At 47.1% G+C, this 19,729-nt stretch overlaps 1 protein-coding gene across 1 annotated transcript in view; it reads left to right on the top strand.

Moving 5' to 3' along the window:
* LOC146788832 (vomeronasal type-2 receptor 26-like) overlaps nucleotides 1-19,729 on the top strand; it is a 529,710-nt gene that overhangs the window by 386,425 nt on the left and 123,556 nt on the right. The window contains exon 3 of the mRNA XM_085630977.1: nucleotides 2,231-3,058. Within this exon, the coding sequence (XP_085487103.1) occupies nucleotides 2,231-3,058 (828 nt within the window). The remainder of the gene's footprint in view (nucleotides 1-2,230; nucleotides 3,059-19,729) is intronic.

Below are 19,729 nucleotides of genomic sequence, written 5' to 3'. Positions count from 1 at the left end.
GTAATAATCGGCAACAAATTCAATCACCCTACAAAAGGTTACTCCATAGCTTTACAACACACAAGCACTTGCGACACAACTAATTGTATATATGCCATCAAATGCCCGTGCGGAAAAATATACGTAGGTCAAACTGAGAGGAAAGTAAAAATTCGTATCTCAGAACACAAGAGTAACATCAGAACAAATAATTTAAAATCATCTGTGGCATCACATTGGATTGAAGCTGGTCACCAAATCTCTCAACTGCGTTTTACAATACTTGAAAAGATCACACAACGTCGAGACATGGATCCTGTAAAACAAAGACTAAGGACTGAATATTTTTGGATTAAAAAACTAAATTGTTCCCATCCTATTGGGTTGAATGACCGCATAGAATATGCTTGTTTTCTCTAGTTTGCTGATTACAGTTACATTGGTAAATTGTGTTATCCTGTCCCGTAATTCACTGTTTATAATTCATGAATTATGTTACGGGATGATGATGTTTATTAATATATTCAGATTTTGACTATATTTTTCACTTATTATTTTCCACTTCTATGTACTTTTTCCTTTCTCAAACCTTTTTCTTTCTTCATTAACTTTATTGAAATGTTGGTCTTTCCTTTGGGGTTTCTACTTGTCTGGCCGCTTCATTGGCCGTTTACGTCTACATTCCTATTAGCTTGATGCCCATTCGTTGTGATTACGTTAACACGTAACCGATTGGTTTATATTGTCCATTCCCACATCACGTCACTTTAGCGTATATATATTAACCTATCACAGGGTGATTTAGATTTGTCATCAAGTTCGACATTGAACTTTCACGCCGTCCGCAGAGCCTTAGACATGTGAAAACCGTTTGGTTTCCAGTAAGTTCATGTTAAATACGCTCTTTCCGGGTTTTAAGGGACCCTTTGGTACTTTCTTTCACTTGTTTTATGCTGGCGCGTTTCTTTCTTTCTTTTTAACTGAATTTTGGACCCGGGTTATCTGTATCTTTCCTTAGTACACGCTTCGTTATTATTTTTTCAATTACACATTTATTTCCCGCATGTACTGTTCACTTCCGCTCATTTTCTGCTCCCCAGCTTTAATATTTATTTACCGTTCGTTTCGTTTATTTTCTTTCATTTGGTTTGTCTTCATCACAGTTTATGTATTTTGGTCTGTAAATGTGGTGTTTTATGCATTGATTTAACTGTTCAGAGTTGTTTCATTTGTTTGGGATAGTGAACTCAATGGTCCTGTTTCATTTCATTTGTAGACCCCTGAAGAAGGGTCAGATTATTGACCCGAAATGCATTGGGTGGATGTCTAATGTGCTCAAGAAGAACAATTCTTTGTTATGTATGATTACATTTGGAAATGATATTTCAACGAGAGACTCAATTGAATGAATTTGTCGAAAACTAAATTTATGAAGTAAATAAATTGTTGAAGAAACTTTATCAGTTTCATGGTTTACTGAGTGCCCTTGTCTTGCGAGAAGGTGATTCTTCTCACTACATACGAATTAATGGGATACATAAATACTCATATATTGTCTGGGTATCAAGTAATGCAAATTGTCTGAACATGTTTGATCTATGTCACTGTGAAGTAGTAATGGACTTCTGTTCCTGGAGTGAGAAAGCATGTTGGACCTACAGGGATTTGTTGCATCTTCACAAACTGCAGCAAACACCTTGACTTGAAACATCCAGCCCTCCATGTAATAGCTCAAGTCTATGTCTTCGTCAGGTCAGCTATGGTGATATGGATCCAACCTGCAATGACGGGCATCAGGTTCCATCCTATTACCACACTGTCCCAATGAGATCAACAAGCCACATGCCATCGGCCAGGGATGCTCTTTAGTGGAGGGTGGTGCAGTATCTCTAATAGCTCCTGTCTATGTCTTTCTCAGATCAGCTATGGTGCCATGGATCCAATCTTCAATGACAGACATCAGTTTCCATCCTTTTATCGCACTGTCCCCAATGAGATCAACAAGCCACATGCCATCGGCCAGTGATGCTTGTTAGTGGAGTGGGGTTTTATATGTCTAATAGCTCATGTCTATGTCTTCCTCAGGTCACCTATGGCGCCCTGCATCCAATCTTCAATGGCAGGCATCAGTACGCATCCTTTACAGCAGTGTCCCCAATGGGATCAACAAGCCACATGCCATCGGCCAGTGATGCGCTTTAGTGGTGTGTGGTGCAGTATGTCTAATAGCTCCTGTCTATGTCTTTCTCAGATCAGCTATGGTGCCATGGATCCAATCTTCAATGACAGACATCAGTTTCCATCCTTTTACCGCACTGTCCCCAATGAGATCTACGAGACGCGTGCCATCGCCCGGCTGCTCAAGCACTTTGGCTGGACCTGGGTTGGGATCCTGATATCAGATGATGACAGCGGCAAGAGGGCTGGTGAGGAGCTGGAGAGAGAGATCACCAACAGTGGGGGCTGTGTGGCCTTCTTACAAAGACTCCGCAAGCTCCCTCACGTCGAGTGGAGAGAGATGAGGCAAATTGTTAAAAAAATCGGTGGTTATTCTGTCAATGTGGTGATAGTTCACTGTTCGAGAGCTTACATGGATCCAGAAATCATTAGATACTTGACAGAACTGCCTACCAAAGTTTGGATCGCTTCTGCAATCTCATCACATTTGAAAGAATTTAGTTATCACACTGGAGCAAATGTTTTCAATGGCTCACTGGAATTTTCCATTCCTAAGGGACAGATTCCTGGACTGACAGATTTTCTATACAGTGTGAAACCTTTAAATTTCTCAGATGATTTCATATTTGTGCACTTGTGGGGGCTAACATTCCTGTGTGCTCCTGCTTTGCCGGATGGGACTTTTGCCTATGAATCCTTCCTCCCTCGGTGTAAAGGGAATGAGACGATGAGAGAGTTGGACCTCGTTATATATGATGCTTACAATTTCTACATTACTTACAGTGTTTACACTGCGGTCTACGCTGCTGCTCACGCTTTACACAACATGATCTCAGCCAGAGCCAACCCAGGACATGCCTCAGTTAGTGAAAGTCTGAGGAAGGACTTCCAACCATGGCAGGTAAGGGAGGCACTTTTTTATTTCTAAATATATATTATCAACCAAATATAGACTCAAATTGTGCACATTTGATGCAATTCCCCAAGAGATAAACTAATTTACGTAATTGACATTTTGCACAGTGCTGCCCGTCACGTTGAAGTCACTTCTTGAGGTCCTTGTGCCATCTACCCCTGCGACGGTTCTCCTGTCCAGCTTGCCCGCAGTCCGTTATTCTGTGCTGCCTTAGGTGTGTGCCTCCTCTGCTCTTTTTCTGCTCGCTTTCTGCCTTCTTTTCTGGTCGCTTTCTGCTCTTTTTTCTGCCTTCGTTGTTGCCTCTCTCTGCTCGTTCTGCCTGTGATTTTGCCTCTTTCTGCTCATTTCTCACCTTTATTTTGTCTCGTGGTTCTTGTTTCTGACCTTTGTTTTGCCTCTTTCTGCTCGCTTCTGACCTTTATTTTTCCTTTCTGCTCGTTTCTGACCTTTTTTGTTTTGATTTTTCAAAAACCTTTATTAAACAACAAAGCACATGGCACATTACAAGTTGACATCACAGCAGCAATACAGTAGATACTATATTACCAGTTGCTCTACATGTTGCAGGGAGATGAAGTCTGGGAAAGACGCAGCCTAGAAATAATTAAATAATAATCAAGGCACAACAGAAGAGGCACAATCAATCTGGCCCAGGGGGAGAGGAGATCAACTTCCTTAATCCGGTCAGTTTGTGGGTCAGCATTTGAGGAGGTTGCAACTGGACTGTCTGGGGCGGTCAAGCGTTGTAGATAGGAGATGAGGTGAGCCCAGATCTCCAGGGGTGTACTGGATGCAGGCATCAAATCCCAAAGCTCGCCAAGGAGTGTCTGGCAGTGGGCTGCATCGTCCAGCCAATACTTGACCGCGGGGGCTAATCTACGACCCTAGTGCATGGGCACCCTTCGCTTAGCAAACACCAGCAGCATCGCGACCAGCTTACGGTTGGCGTCAGACATATGTTTATCACAACCCAGGAGACATAGCAGTGGGTCTGGGGCGATGCGCTCAAGTTTGATGTCGCTAATAGTGGTGCATATCCCCTGCCAGAACAGTTGTACCCTGGGGCACGCCCAAGCCAAGTGGGCGAAGTCTGCACCCGGAGTCGCGCAGCGCACACATCTGTCGTTGTCAATTAAGCCCATCTTGTGTAAGGATGCAGGGGTGTGGTAGAGCCTATGCAAATACTTAAAATGAATGAGCCTCAGGCAGTAATTAGGGGAAAGGCGCTTGGTCTGATTGCAGCAGTAAAGCCACTGCTCAAGATAGAGGTCCCTTCCTAAGTCAGCACTCCACGCAATGCAGGCACGCTCGGTGTTGGTGGAGGGGGCAGCCAAACTAAGAGCATATAATCTAGTGAACAACTTCTGTGGGGAGCTGGAAGAGTGAACGAAATCGAGGGTAGCGTTAGCTTGGGGGGGCCTGCGGGAAAGCTGGATTAGCTACCCTGCATGTCTCCCGAATCTGATAGTACAGCAGTTTGTCAAGGGGACTCGCGCTATCGGGGAGGGAGAAGAATGTATTGTCAGAATAGACGTCTGCTGCAGTTATGAGGCCCAGTTGAGCAGCGTGGCGAGCCATGCCTGCTGTCTGCAATGGTGGGAACGCTGGGTTGCTAGCGAGTCTCAGAGAAGGTGCGTGCAATTTGCTAGTGCCGGTGTAGTTGTGCAGCCCGTCCCAAGCCCAATGCAGGCATTCAACCATGTCAATCTCGCCTCGGGGGGTTGGGTGGAATAAATAGTGCAGTTTGAAGCGACCAGGTGGCAGCAAAGCCCGTCTCAACCTCTGTGTGAGGCTGGAATGGCGTGGGGTGCAGCCAGAAGTGGAGAAATCATTTCTGACCTTTATTTTTCCTCTTTCCGCTCATTACTGCATGTTTTTCGTTTCCTGTTGTTTCTGACCTGGCTCTTTGACGGAGATGCCACATCCACTGCACCCATATACCCCTAGGGTTTACAGTGCTGCCCTATACAAATGCTGATTGATTGAGTGATTGACTTCTGTTCCCCCGTCCTAATTGGTAAACACAGGTTCATGATTCAAAGAGAGCTCATCAAGCCTTTGCAACAGCGCTGCGCCACAACAAGTGATACAAACTGGAGCAGATGATTGAGGAGGGATTAATGTCCAGTGCAAACCTGGACATGAGTTGGAAATGTGTCCTAAAGTAAGTGAGAGTAGCACTTTGTATGAAGGTGGCATTGCAAGGTGGTACATGGGCATTCACAGGAAACAACCCATTTATTTATACACAAATAGAAGTTTGCACCAAAAATGCATGCCTTCTCTAGGCAGGCATAAAGTTTAAGAAAAGGTTGCATTTCTGAAACTTTGTTTAGCTTTGCATGTGTGCTGCACTGTACAACACACACACAAACATCAAAAACAGTATTTTGTACAGGAAGAGTCTCCTTCCAGTAAAAACTATGCTTGACAATAGGCACACATCCTCAAGAGTGTGTGAGTGTGCACATTGGCAAGGCTTCCTAAATTAAAGCACCACATGGAAAGAGAGGAACAGCACCATGCCTTAGTACATTTGGGGGCATATTCACAAGGAGGTATCGCCGAATTAACGGCACTTTATCGCAGCCAAAGTCGAGATTAATTTACCTCCCCATTCACAAGCTGGTTCTACCAGCCCACAGCACCAGTTTACCAGCGATAGCAGCAGCAAAAAACATCGCCACAGAGGACCCCGCAACTATCGCTAAGGAGATGCAAAGTGGGCGTGCCCGTGCCAAAAGCCGTGACAACAGCACACCACAACATTTTCAACGACCAGCCACATCGGCGATAAGAACACAAATCCGGCGATAATGCTTGTTAGCACAAGGAAATCTACACCTGCTCTGACCTGGTGTAAAGTCGGACAGCAGCCTGCACAACAAAAAGGAGCACAGCCCAGGGCCACATCGGAAGGGCAATGGAGGCCATGGAGCCACTCACCAAGTGGCATGGACACACAAGAGGGCCACAACACCCACCACCACCACCCAGGAGCCCAACACACACCCGGAACACCCCCTCAGACCACTACAGACGAAGCACAGACAAAGACAGCGGAACCCCAGGAAACATACCAGCCGTACAGAACCAAATTCTGACAATGTCAGGCTCCCCCACAAGCTGAAAGGGACAACCATCCTACGCATCCTGACCATCATCGCCTAACAGGCCTACGGCACTAACACAGCGGACAACCAACATCCCACCCCACACCAAGCTGCTGGCTTAGCTGCACCTGTTGGCCCCTGGTACCCCCCAACAAACAGCCACCAGAGTCGGAGGATTCTCACAGCCTGCCACATCCAAGTCCCCCACACCTGTCCTGCACATCACCAACACCCTGGTACCCCAGTCCCCATACGTTCAACACAATGCACAGGTCACGCTGGAGATCAAGCAAGAACCATACACCCTAGCAGGATGCACGCACGTGTTGATGGCAACCCACAGCACACATGTCCCACCTGTGCCCCCTGGTGACACAGCACACAATCACTGCAACAGAAAGCACACGTTGCACCCCAATGTGCAGGCAACAACAGAACACCGTGGAACCTCCAACAATGTCACCTTCAAATACACAGCCAGTGTGCATGAATCCTCCATCCTCCGACAGTCTATCATCAACCAGCATTCCCAGGATGGCAACAAGGGAAATGCACAGCCCCTTGGCAAGTTCCAAATGAACACCCCACTCACCACAACTCCACACCGTGCAAATCAAAACTCTGGCAATGCATACGTCGCAAAATCACAACCAACATGCAAAACAACATGCCCACCCACCAGACACGACAGAAGAACTCACAATGGTTACCTGGGCAAGCCGTGAACATGAGCCATCAACGGTATGGCACCTCAGCCACACAACAGCCGAATGTGGGGAGAAGTGGCAACCAGGCATGTGTGGAGGATGCAGTAGTACCATGTTTGGGAAAGTACACAATGCCAAGAGTGGCTGAGATGTGCTGGAAAGACCACAGTATGCAGTACACACCCATATCCATGGCGACATGTCACCACAGCCAGAGGGTGACCTCGTGGAAATGTTGTCTGTTATGCCCCCCCTAAAGGTGATATGAGTGGGATGGCCTGGCGTACACCAGGCCAGCGTTGGGGTGTGAATAAAAAGCACGTAGCCCTGGGCGTGGTCCTCTACTGTAAAGCCTAAAGTCTCTGCCAGGGCGGCGCCTCTCACCCTGCCACGAGGCCGACGGCATCCTCTTGAGCGGAGTTGCTTGCGACACTGTGCGCCTGCCAGACCCCGGCACGCTGGACCACAAACCCGTCAGGCCCGCCCCTGTGCAGGCAGGCCACACTGATCACCTGCCGACACTGGCGTGTGTCAAGTAGGACCCACCACGTGCCGGCGCAAGCTTCAAGCACGAGGCCCGTGACCTTGGCAGCCTCCTCAGACCATCACGGCCTCCACGACACAGGCCAGCTTTACTCCTTTCTCATTGACGTACTCTCCTGCCACATAAGGCCTACTTTTCCACCCAGTAGGTCACATATGTGAAACTGTGTCCTGAGTCATGAATGGCAGTGAACACAAATCCGGACCAGCGACCATAGCACCAGACCCGATCCCGATCAGTGAGGCATAGTTCCATATGGGCTTCGTGCGACACGTGGTGCCACTAACCCTGTTCAATGCTCGCCTGCGACACGTAGTGCCACTAACCCTGTTCAACGCTAGCCTGCGACGCGTGTTACCACTGAACCTGAACTATGCAGTCTGGTGGGGCCATCCAAACTATGCCGGCGACACTCGGTGAATGGGCTGTGCTGACCGCTGCCTAATGCCTACACCACAGTCAGGTAGGTCACACATTTGGAACTGAGTCTTGATTACACCATGGCAGTGAACATAATTTAAGGCACAGTACAGTTGTGTGGTGCAACAAGTCTGTGCATGACATCACAACCACACGTGTCTGTGGGCCTGCGTGGACTAGTGCCCTAGACCTACGCTCTGAACGAGTGGGTCACAGATTTGGAACTGAACATCGGTCATTCTAAAGGCAGAAAACATTTCATCAATCCACGCACGGAGAGGTGTAAGAGGATGATGCGTAGCAGTCCTGAGGGAACAGGATCATCATTACAGAGGTGATCAAACACTACCGACAACTGCCCCTGTGTCACTACCTATGTGCCTCGAGAACCAACGACACATGGCTTTGGCTCACTGCGGACCACTGCCTCCTGCCAACACTGCGGTCCAGTAGGTCACACTCTTGATATGGCAATGGTGGAGTTCATGTCAGTGTACCAGCATCATCGCAGACTGCATCCACGCTCAGCACCTGTGCCACTTAGTCTGTTCCCTGACATTCATGGACACTTACTGGTTGTACATTGGTGGCGTTTGAGTCTATGGACTAGGGACTAGTTTTCATCCTCATGTAGCTGATACCAAATTGTTGGTAAAAACGAGGGCTGTGCTTTCCACTCCCCCATTTGCTGCTTCCAGATAACATCAAACCTCTGCATCATGCCCTGGAGGACACCTTCCACTGTCACCCACCACCCTCCGCAACATAAACCTCGGATATTGATGAGGACCCGCCCAGGTTGCATGGCCCATCTGACTGCACCGCAAGTCTCTGTCCCGTGGCTCGGTGCCTGTGCCACCCGCAGTGCATCCGGGTCAGGTCTGGGAACCCTTCTGCTGAGACAATGAATGGCCTCTGAAGCGATAATCTTGGGCTCATCAACGCCATGTGTCTGTGTCCCTGCACTGTCTGTAACCTCCCGCCTCAACTGCGGGCCACCAGGGCCCACACATAGAATTGGGTCCTGACAGGCCCAGACATCGCATCACCGCAGGAGGCACACACCACTACCGCAAGGTCCACCTCCATCCGCCATCTTCCAGACTTGAAACGGTGGTCCTGACAGACCTACGGAGTTGCCCAGACCTATCGTTGATGCCATTACCGGCCTGATACCCTGCTCAGCACTCCAGGTGCCAGTGGCTCAGTGCTCCGCAAGTCATTGTCCATTGCTGATTGAGTTTTGTGCTGCGGAGATGTTGCGCAGCAATGTCACCTCATGCGGTGGGGAATACCAGGGACTATGATGAGGAAGATGTGTCAAGTGTGTGGACGGGAGAAAGCACAGACAATGGAAGGGCAGTAGGCAACATCCCAAAGGCAGGAATGCAGACTGGAGGTGATAGTCAAGCTACACACCCGGATCTATTACTGGGTATTGCGCTATGGACTGCGGACGCAACTGTCACCTCAGGCAGTGTGGGGGACCTGGGACGTTGATGAGGAAGTTGATGCAGGTGTAACACACCCCACTGCATCTGCATCAGGACTAGCCCGGAGGGACACAATCCTAGCAATTTCTTCACATGAGCGCGCTCATCTCTAGTGCCCCTACCTCAGTGCAGTGCAACTCACGGGACCTCCTGACTGAATATTGGGTGACCTCTGTCCTTACTCTGGCTTCCTCCATGTTGCTCTGCAGTTGACTCTGTTAGGCTGGTGTTTGCTGTTTACATTACACTGGTGTCCACTATTCAAGTTGTTGCCAGCACCAAGCCCTCCGCGTGGGCTGGCTTGTACTTACCCCACACACATCCAGCACAGGCATCACTGTACATGTGGCCCTGCCAATAAAGGGGCTGGGCGCATGTGCCCATGACCAGTTCAGCATGATATATATGTATGTGTCCCTGTGGTCTTGTTGTATTCATGGGGGCCCTGGGTCCGACGACATTGCATTGTGCTGTGTACAGCAGCCGCAGACATGTCACCGCAGGCAGCAGGCTAGGACCTGGACATGTAGCTTTATCATCACCCACTCAATTCATAAGGGAACTGGACTGTGGCGTCGTATGCAGAGCCAACGTGGGTGTGTGACTGATATGTGCATCCCCCTGGTTCTGTACTGGGAATGTGCATCTGCATGTGTCTCTATGGCAGTGTGGGTCTCCTTTGTGGGGTGTAGGTTGTCCCTGAAGGGTATTGGACACCCACGTAGGTCTTCTGGTTCGCATTCCATGTGTTCATCCACACCTGCACCTGTTGGGCCACCTCCTTTTGGCGTTCTGACACCTGGCATTGGGGTGCCATGTGTGGGTGGGTGAAGTGTTGTGAGCCAGCCATGATTGCGAGTGCTTCATGCTGTGTGGTCTGTTGCAGGGGCTGGGTTCTCCTCTCAGTAGCTTGTTTTCCCTGGTCCTGGTGGTGGGTTGCGTGGGATATCCATGGGCTGTTGTAGGGCGTTGGTGTCGACGGTGTCGTGGTCCTCTCCGGCATCGCAGATGTGTTGTCTTCTGTGCTCTGCTGGAGGTGTTGTGAGCCCCTCTGCAATGTGAAGGGGAGATGCATGTGTGCCATTGTGCCCATCTCCCTCGTCCCCCCAGTCCCTGTTCCTTCCACTCCCAGATGATGTTGTGTCAGGTCCTCTCGAGCTGTGTCCATACTCCCTACTCCTTGCACCATCTCTACACTGATGACTGTGGCCTTGGTTTCATCCAGCTCCTCCTGTGGCGCTGGACTGCCACCTCCTGTCGCCCTTGCAGCCTTTCTGTTGCACCTGGTTTAGGTTGTCATGTCATGCCAGCACCTCTTGGCCTCCTCCGTTGGCCTCCTAGACACTCCGGCTGCATTCACGGTGGTTTGGTTTTGGGTCAGTTGCTGGTGGTGTTCTGTCACCTCTTTGACGCTGGTTTTGTTTTCCTGCGGTCTGCAACCCATCTTCCTCTCCCTTTTCTCCTTGGCCTTCTCCGACCCCGTTGTTCCTTGCTGGTGGACTGTGGGGGTTGTGGGGTTTGCGTTGCCCACTGCGCTTGGTCAGGGTGCATCCATGTTGCTCCGTGCTTTGGCTTGTTTTTGGTGTGTTGTTTCTGTGGTTTTTATGGTGCATTTTCCCGGCAGATGCTTGGGATTTGCAGGCATGTGGCTGATTCCCGCTACTTTTTGTGCAGAGATTGGCCTCATCGCATGATTTTTCGCATTCGCGTTTCGCATTTTGGCGGCATGGCATTGATTTTATCGCTGACATTTGGCGCGTTACCTGGTGACTATTGCATGGTACCACCTTGTGAATTCCACGTTGACTCGGGGTTATTTTCCCACGATGGGCTGCGAAATTGAAAGTTGCGTTACGCTACTCTTGCAGTAGTTATCACACTTTCTTGTGAATATATCCCTTGGTGAAGTTCTTCTCCCTATCTTCAACACAATGAAATGCAGCAAATTTGGTGGCTGGACTGGATGCATGAAAACATAGTGAATCTACTCCTTCCAGTCCAGTCAGTTGGTAGATATACTCCTATGGCCTTCTATTCCTGAATATGTTATGGAATCTTTCAATTTTGAAATGTATTTTTTTAAATGTAGGTAATTTAGGGGCCAATTTATGAAAACGTTACGCAGTACAGCAAAGCAAGTCACCTTGCTCTGCTGCATGACAGGGAAAGGAATGTGCCGTATTTAAGACAATGTGGCACATTCCTGCCTTTTCCTCTGTGTGTGGGTGCCTGCATTGCATGTAGGATTGTTCTGCGCAGAAAGGAATACCCTCCTGCAAAAAAAACAATCCTGAGAGGCACATTCTTCCATCTTCCTCTATCTATGTGTGAAAATACAACAAACATAAGTAAGGAGGGGTAAGGCAACACAGCGATTTGCACTGTGTTACATTACAGCAGATTTATGGAGCCACTCAGGTCCATGCAAAGTGGTGTTTGTGACTTCATAAATCTAACTTAAGGTTTGTGTCACTCTTGCACCATGTAGTGTGTTGCAAGAGCGATGCAAACCAGCTAGTAACTAGGCCCCTTAGGTTAGTTTTACGAACAGGAAAAAGGGCATTGGGGGACTCGACTACCAATATACTTTTGCTTGCTTCAGCCGTTTGCAGAGGGGTTGCTGGATGGGATGTGAAGCTGTGCTCTGTTGCAAGAAGGAGTAAGATGCTGACCTTAGCAGGTATCCCAGGCCTTTGTTCCAGTCAATCTAGACTAAAATGCACTGTATTGTAAAATTGATATTTGATTCTGCCAGTGATGGGCTTTCAAGGCTTTTTTTACTGTCAGCTTGGTCCTGAAGGTTCAGGCACTCTAAGAGCTTGATGTATACATTTCTGAAGTTGGTCAACAAACTGTTTAATTAGACACAGAGGTGCAAAGTCTTTCCAAAGCATGGGTCCTTACATGTTGATACCTGAGAGTACAATATTGATGTGAGGATGGCCTGAGCTATAAAGCAGAGATCTGCGTTGAAAGTGATTCCTAGTCTCCTTTTTTTCTATGGGGTCACAGGTGGAGTGTCCATATCTCTTCATTGCAGGGCACATCTATAGGTGAGCTTGAGACCCTGCGGGCCACCATGTTAGTGGGATGTGGCCTCCACTTTCCTGGCGGAGAACCCTACCTTCTTGCTACAGTCCCATCAGCAGCTCCTCTGTAGGCTCAGTGAAATGTTGAGCATGCACCATGTTGTTTCAAACCCTGTTCAGCATTTCAGTCTGTTCTAGATAAATATACTGCCTAAGGGGGAATTTGTGTAAAATAATCAACAGCCCTGATGCACAAAGTGATTTTTCCTGCATCTTAGGGGCAACTGATGGATTTCCACACCTGCAACCATCATGCTTCCCATGGAGGTCAGAGGAAGGGAAATCTAATGATTGTTGTCTCATCCTAATCAAGGGATTCAAGCACCAATAGTACAAGTGGTAGGCCAAATGTTTCTGATAGGGGACCATCTGAAACTCCACCGTTGGAACCTCAGAGGTTTGCTCTCCTCTAAACATTTTGGCAGAACAATGAGTTTGCCAGATGGATGAATTGTCAATTTATGGCACTCTTGCTTCCTCAAACTCTAAATGACCACCTTGTCACAGATATACTTATCAACTTGTTAACTCACTTACTTGGCCTCTCCAGTACTATCTTCAAACCTCCCTTATTGTTTTGATAACCCTCTTGCATGCTCAATGATTTGATCACTGACTCACTTTCCACTTGCTGACTCACTTTCGACTCACTCACTCACCCACTCATTTACTTTACACTTACTTACTTTTACCCTCAATTTGTCTAGAGAAGAGCCCTTCAGTGGGATCAAACCAACTCAGTTTTGAAGAAATTGCATAGTCCAGTGATGAGTGTAGGAAGCTGGCTCTGTATATACTATACCAAAGTGAGGTATAGTATGCACAGAAACCAGGGAGCCCCCAGGGGTATAGCAGAGGCTAAATTAGACAGGTACTAACAGCTCTCTTTGTGGCATTGCGGGTGAGCAGTTACGCTTATCCAGAGGGTGTGTTAAGCATTTATTGTATTCACACAATCAAGGACTGATTACACACATTCAGAGAAAGAATCCAAACCAATTAGGTAAGTCTAAAAAAGATATACCTCTGTTTTATTTCTAGAACAAAGCAGGACTTGGCACAGGTAAGTAAAACAAACTTTCAAATGCAAAACTTTACAAGGAAATGCAGTTGTAGATGAAATTGCAGTTTTTACAGGTTTGTATTGGGTTTCAAAAACCGGTTAAATTATACAGTAATTACTTTTGAAATTCTTTTAGATTACTTTTGGATTACATTGACTAATCGGTGGAGTGCCTAGATACCACACCGGGGATCTAGTTACTTTTTCTTGCATCCAAAGTTCAACTCAACACAAAACATTTTTGGAACAAAACTCTTAACATCGGTTCCAATGGGAGAAAAAGGATTAACGATCCTCAGGTAAGTAAACGGCTTACTAGTGGGCGTTTTAGGGGTTAAGACCAAGGTTACCCAAGGCACTTAAATTGCAACACCAGCGGCACTGGGCCAGCCAGATGCAGAGTGCAGGGGCCCAACGTTAGCCAATGGGACTAAGAGGGCCTTCGGTCAGGGACTGCTTGTGAGCAGGCCATTCGAGTGTGGGAGCAAAGCTCCTTGTGTTATGGTCAGCACTGTTAGGAGCCAGTTGCTGGTGGAAGCAAAAGGCAGGGACGGCTTACAAAGGTGGCAGGCCTCTGAAGATTCCCCTTCGCTAACCCACCTCATCCTGGGGGAGTAGGCATGATACCTCTGCCATGAATGGGCTTTGTTTCTGGATCCAGAGAGCGAAGGCTCTCTACCCAGGGGCCCAGAAACCTGTCTGGTGGTGGAAAATAGCGGGCAACCATTTAGGAACCACACCAGGGCTGGTCGTTTTTCAGGGGGCATTTTTAAGATTCTCTCTGAGTGCATTTTATATTAAATCCCTCTCTGGCATCAGTTTGGATTTAGTGTGCTGAGAAGTTTGCTACCAAACTTCCCAGGTTTAAGTAAAGTCATTATGGAGCTGTGGAGTTCGTAATGACCAACTCCCAGACCGAATACTCATTATGGCTTTACTACACTTACAATGTATAAGATTGGACTTAGACACTGTAGGGGTGCAGGGCTCAAGCCTCTGTGCCCTCACCTGAGGGCTAGTGCACCCTGCTAGAGGGGTGGCTTACCCTGGCCTCAGGCAGTGGGTTGTAGGCATGGCAGACAGGCATGTGTTCCATGTCGACTCTTCAAGTGTCTCTGCACCAAAACACGCAGCATGCAATGGCAGTGTGTGTGTGTTAAGGTGCAGGGCCTCTGGAGGTGGCACAATAGGTGCTACAGCACTTAGAGCATAGGTCTTCAAACTGTGGGGCGCGCCCCCCAGGGGGGGCGTGGATGGGTTCCCAGGGGGGCGCAAAGGCCTCTGCAAGGACATGTAAATGAAGACGCCTGGAAGTGCAGCGATGTTTATTCGTTGCATTTCCAGGCTGTCTTCATTTACTCCGAAGCCCTCAGAGTGCCATGGGGCCAGAGGTCAGTGTGTGTGCTGCTGGGGGCTCGGCTGGGCAGTGTCTGGAGTTTTATTAAGACTCCAGCAGGCCCGAGTTTTTCACAGGTCTTTAAAGACCATTTGCATACCTTTGGAAACTGGTTACTGAGGCTTAGTTTTATTCTTTTGCCAGTACCCCTGGGCCCCGACTCTGCCTATTCCTTACTTTTATATTTTAAATTTACTGCTGTAGTGTGAAAATGAATTTCATGAAAAGGAACATAAAAAAGGGTTGCCAATAGAAAAAATGCCAGCCATGTATGTTTAAAGAGCCTGCAAATACCTTGCTTTGATACTAAATAGAGTCTTAAATAAGGAAGTATGTATTCATTTGTAATTTTACTTTCTGTCTGTTTCTTTTATTTTTAGTCATGAAACATTCAGACAGCCCTAGAACACATTTAAAAGTGCTTTCTATTTGCTTCTCGGAGTACGCACAGATAAGTTCTGAAAATAGGGCTTTAGGTGACTGTTTATTTTTGTACCGTCTGCGAACATCAAAATAATGAGCTGGCAACCCTAATCATAAGACCGGAAGTTTGCTGCAGGATCAGCACATTATTTCCTTCACCCTCGATTTCCCTGATTAATTCCATAATAGCAATAGTTTAACTTATATCTGAAACCCTATGCCCCGTCAATAACATGCTGATTAACTTTAAGTGTCAGGGAATTCACCCTGCATTCAGACAACTCACTCCTCATTCTCACCCTTCACTTTCACGCTCAACCTGCACTCACAGTGCATAGTTATGGTTTTCCCGCATTTGCCACATAATCTATCGTCTGCTGCATAATTTGCAGATTAAAAAATGCAGCAACACATGTTACCTCACAGTGGAAGGCCCTTTCTAAAGGTTGACTGTTCACCTTTCTGTTGCTTATTGCTATATATTGGGTGTTAATGTGGTACTTATGAGGGGCAATAAAGGCCAGGACAATGTTAACAAGTGTAAGAATAGCAAAATAGTGCAGTAATGCTATCACAAAATATGCAGCATAAGTCGCCTTTGCTTGCTGCAGAATTTAGTCAACCCTGCCGCATAATTTGGCCTTCTCCTGCCGCATAATTCCAATGGCCCTGTTTATAGTGCTATGAGGTCCCAGTCTATGGCAGAAAGCACTGTGAATATGTCATTATTTTAAAACAGTATTTACATTCTCTAAGCTAGGCCGCTGCAAAAGGATGCAGTGATTGAGATATAACAAGTTCTTACAAAACATACTTTTTAGTAATAAGTAATCAAACTGTATCTAATGCAGACATTTTTGTAAGTGTCTCCACTATTCCAGATCCCAGCTGATAACTCCTTTACATTATATCTTTAAAAGAATAGATCTTTGCCACCATAAAGCTTTAAGCAGATCCACTGGAATTATTCAGCTGAAGAGGACAACATTATGCGGCAGGTTTGACTAAATTATGCAGCAAGAAAAGGTAAATTATGCGGCCCAATGCGCCACATTTTGCGGTTAGCATTACTTCATTATTTTGTCATTTTAACTCACGGTAACGCTGTCAGGGGAAATATTTCAACTCATTAGTACCAGTGTAGCACCCAAATACAGCAGTAACCAACTACAAGATTACCAGTCAATCTTTGCAAAGGGCCTTCCACTGCTCCGGAACACCTTGTCACGCTTTAAGTAACTTTTGTTCCGTTTGAGCTAGAATCAAGATATTTTTGGCTGAAATCTGCAGATTATGTAGCAAATGCAGTAGACTGATAATTATGTGGAAAACTCTGCTGCTGCTGCAGAAACTCATAATTCCATGGTTTCTTTTTTAACTTTCTGCACTACCACCCACACTTCGATTTCAGGCAGAGGCATCTCAAAGTCAGTATTAACCATTCAGGGGCAGTTTTTTGTGAAAGCTGGGTCCATGGGGTGGCAGGTAGAAGGCCAGCAGGGTTGCATTCAGATGCAGAGCCCTAATCTTCTCGATCCCTGGGGTCTCACAGTAATGATCTAGGAGACAGAGGAAAGGAGCGAGATTCATAGATATTGTCAAAGAGAAGGCCCAGAATAGGGAGTGCTGTATGCAGACTCATTTTTATGTTTACAAATGGCCAGAGACCCCTTCTTCAGAGAGATACCCCAAAGAAGGGGACAATATAAGTGTTTTTGTTTTTTTAGAAAGGACATTCATTAGTGAAGCCGGTACTGCTGCCAAGTGTGTAAGTGGCCACTGCTGGTTATCATAAAGTAGCAGATGCAGCAGGACTAGGGCCCAGGGATTTGGGGGGCCCACTGCATCACAATTATGACTGTCAACCTTTAAAAAAAAAGGGGTATCAGAGCTTATTGTCCTTTCAAGCATTAGGACAGAGGTGATGATCCATACTGGAGGGGAAGAGGTAAAAAAGGAAAAGGAGATAGCCTGATACTCGGGACTGCAGTTATCATTAGTGCAGCAGGTATAGTTGCATTAGAGTCAAAGAGTGTTAGGGGCTCACAACACCCCAATTATGTGGAGCATTTTGTTTGGGATATCAGTTTTTGTTTGATGCTTTTTACTGTTTTATAAGTCTCATATTTGGTGCAATTCATAAGCTATAGAAATAATATTCCTGAAATCATCTCATAAGCCCTGCTCCTTGCACGCAACCATGTCCCTCCCGCTCCCTCAATCCTTGTCATAAAGTTTTGGAGGGGGGCCGGACCTCAAAACATTTTGCTTAGGGGGGGCTCAGAGTAAAAAAGTTTGAAGACCTCTGCATTAGAGGCTTTCCCTGGTTACAGTACTCTTGGTACCCATGGCACCTTTTTACAAGGGGCTTACCTGTGGCCAGGGATGTGCCAATTATGGGTACAAAGGTACAGTTTGAGGAATGACCGCAGGACCTGGGAACCTGATATGCAGGGACCAAGGGCACACAAGGTCAAGATGCATCAGATGTCAGGCAAAACCTGAGGGTTAACCAAGCAAAAAGGGTTGCTTTCCTAAAATTGAGGCTCCAAGGAGTTCACTTCAATCAGGGGCCAGGAAGGGATCTCATAAACCTGCATGGGCAGTGCATTCAATTAAGAGGCATGCTCCCAGTTCCTTCAGTGAGCTCTGCTCACACTAAGACCATGTGGATACAATGACTGCCAAAACTGTCAATGTTCTGGCTGGGAGAATGAATTCATGCTGAGATCCACAAAGTCTTCAGATAAACTTTACAGACTAGCCCACAGAAGAGATGAAATAGGTTAACGCCACTGCAGATTCCTGATTTGGATCCCATTTAGACTGTAACTCCCTTTGTAAGATCACAATCAAGATGTTTGGCTTAGTCTAAAACATGGAGAGCAAGAGAAAGAGAGAGATAAGTAATGTTTGAGTCAGTTGCAGTTGTAATTCTTGCACACTGTAGGAAAGTAGGATCTACTTCCATGGTTACCTTCACTTTTTGCCTGGTGCTAAGCTGTATTTTGACAAGTCTGACTGGGATCCTCTTAATCAGGATCCCAGTCTCTCTGATTTCTCCCTAAATGGTTGTGTTGAGTACTTAGGTACACTCCAGATTGGTTATTGGGGTGCCCTTATCAGTGCCCAGTATATGGTACTAAGGTACCCAGAGCATAGGTACCCCAGAGGTCTCCCATTGGCTAAAGCATGCATTATGCCACCCATGGTAGACCATGCAAAACTAACTACAGGCCTGCCCTTGCAGTCTGTGTAAGTTGGTGCATGCACCACTTACTAAAGATATAGGTTCACTCTATCTAAGGGTCATTGCACTTAAAACCTATAAGTCACCCCTATAGCAGACCTTGGCAATCCTGAAGGCAGGGTGCGTAGTTCTAAGTGAGAGGGAGACCTTGCATGAGCAGGACACCCCTGCAGCCTACGGAGTCCATTGTACTGGACAGTCAGTAAAACAGCCATGTACTATATAGAAGGGCACCGTGTAATCGCACGATGACCATCTCGAAAATGGCTGCACCAAATCGTGTCATGTTTAGTATCAAACATGTTGGATTCATACCGTCCAGACTGTAAACAGTGTGGGAGGTATGATTCCAAGCATTGGAAAAGCCCTCCGTTAGGCTCTCAGTGTTCCTGGTACCAGCCATCTTGACCCGGACAGCACATAATGGTTGCTGCCAACCAGAGACACATTTCTCCACTCCTGCTGCTGAGCCAAGCTCGAGCAGAGGAAGGCAGAACAATTGGCATCCTGTCACAGGGATGTCTGACCACCTCCCAGACAGGAGTTAGTGTATTAGGGCTGGGTGGGTGTGCTTGCCAGCACCAGAAAATCTGCATGAGGGGCACATTTTGTGTTCCTGTGCATAGTCCAGTTCAAACCAGACTTGGGAGCCGTTGGCTTCCGCTATTGTGCGAAACTGGACAAAGGACATGGGAGTAACCTCCCCCTGTCCAGACCCTACCCTGGGAGCGTCTCCTTGGTCTTCCCAACCCTTTCCCTAGGGTACTTAAGGGCTTACCTGGGTGTAGGTCTTTAGATTCGCTGTGGGATAAGATTCAGATCAGACACCATTGCACTTCTACTGTCTTGGTGGTCTGGAGTTCTATGGACTTCGTTTGGGCCTGAGTTTGTCTCTATTTCAGTCTGCTGCATTGTCTGTGAATGTGCATCATACAGGAACCTTCCAAGGCCTGTGAAGCATCAAGGACAACCAAAGTAATTTCCCTTGGTGTGAAGGAGTCACTACCCTGCATTCGCAGGCACCGCAACTAAGTTGACCAGTGTGCAGATCCTGAGCTCCTCTGGACTCCGTGGGTTCTGCAACACAGGTGGTAGTTTTCCACAGCTCCTGAGGTTGTCTTTCTCCTCTTACCAAGAGTGAGGCCAGTAGTCCTTGTG

This window comes from Triturus cristatus, chromosome 10 (genome assembly GCF_964204655.1).
Source record: "Triturus cristatus chromosome 10, aTriCri1.1, whole genome shotgun sequence".
NCBI lineage: Eukaryota > Metazoa > Chordata > Amphibia > Caudata > Salamandridae > Triturus > Triturus cristatus.
This window is presented reverse-complemented; position numbering and strand designations above follow the sequence as displayed.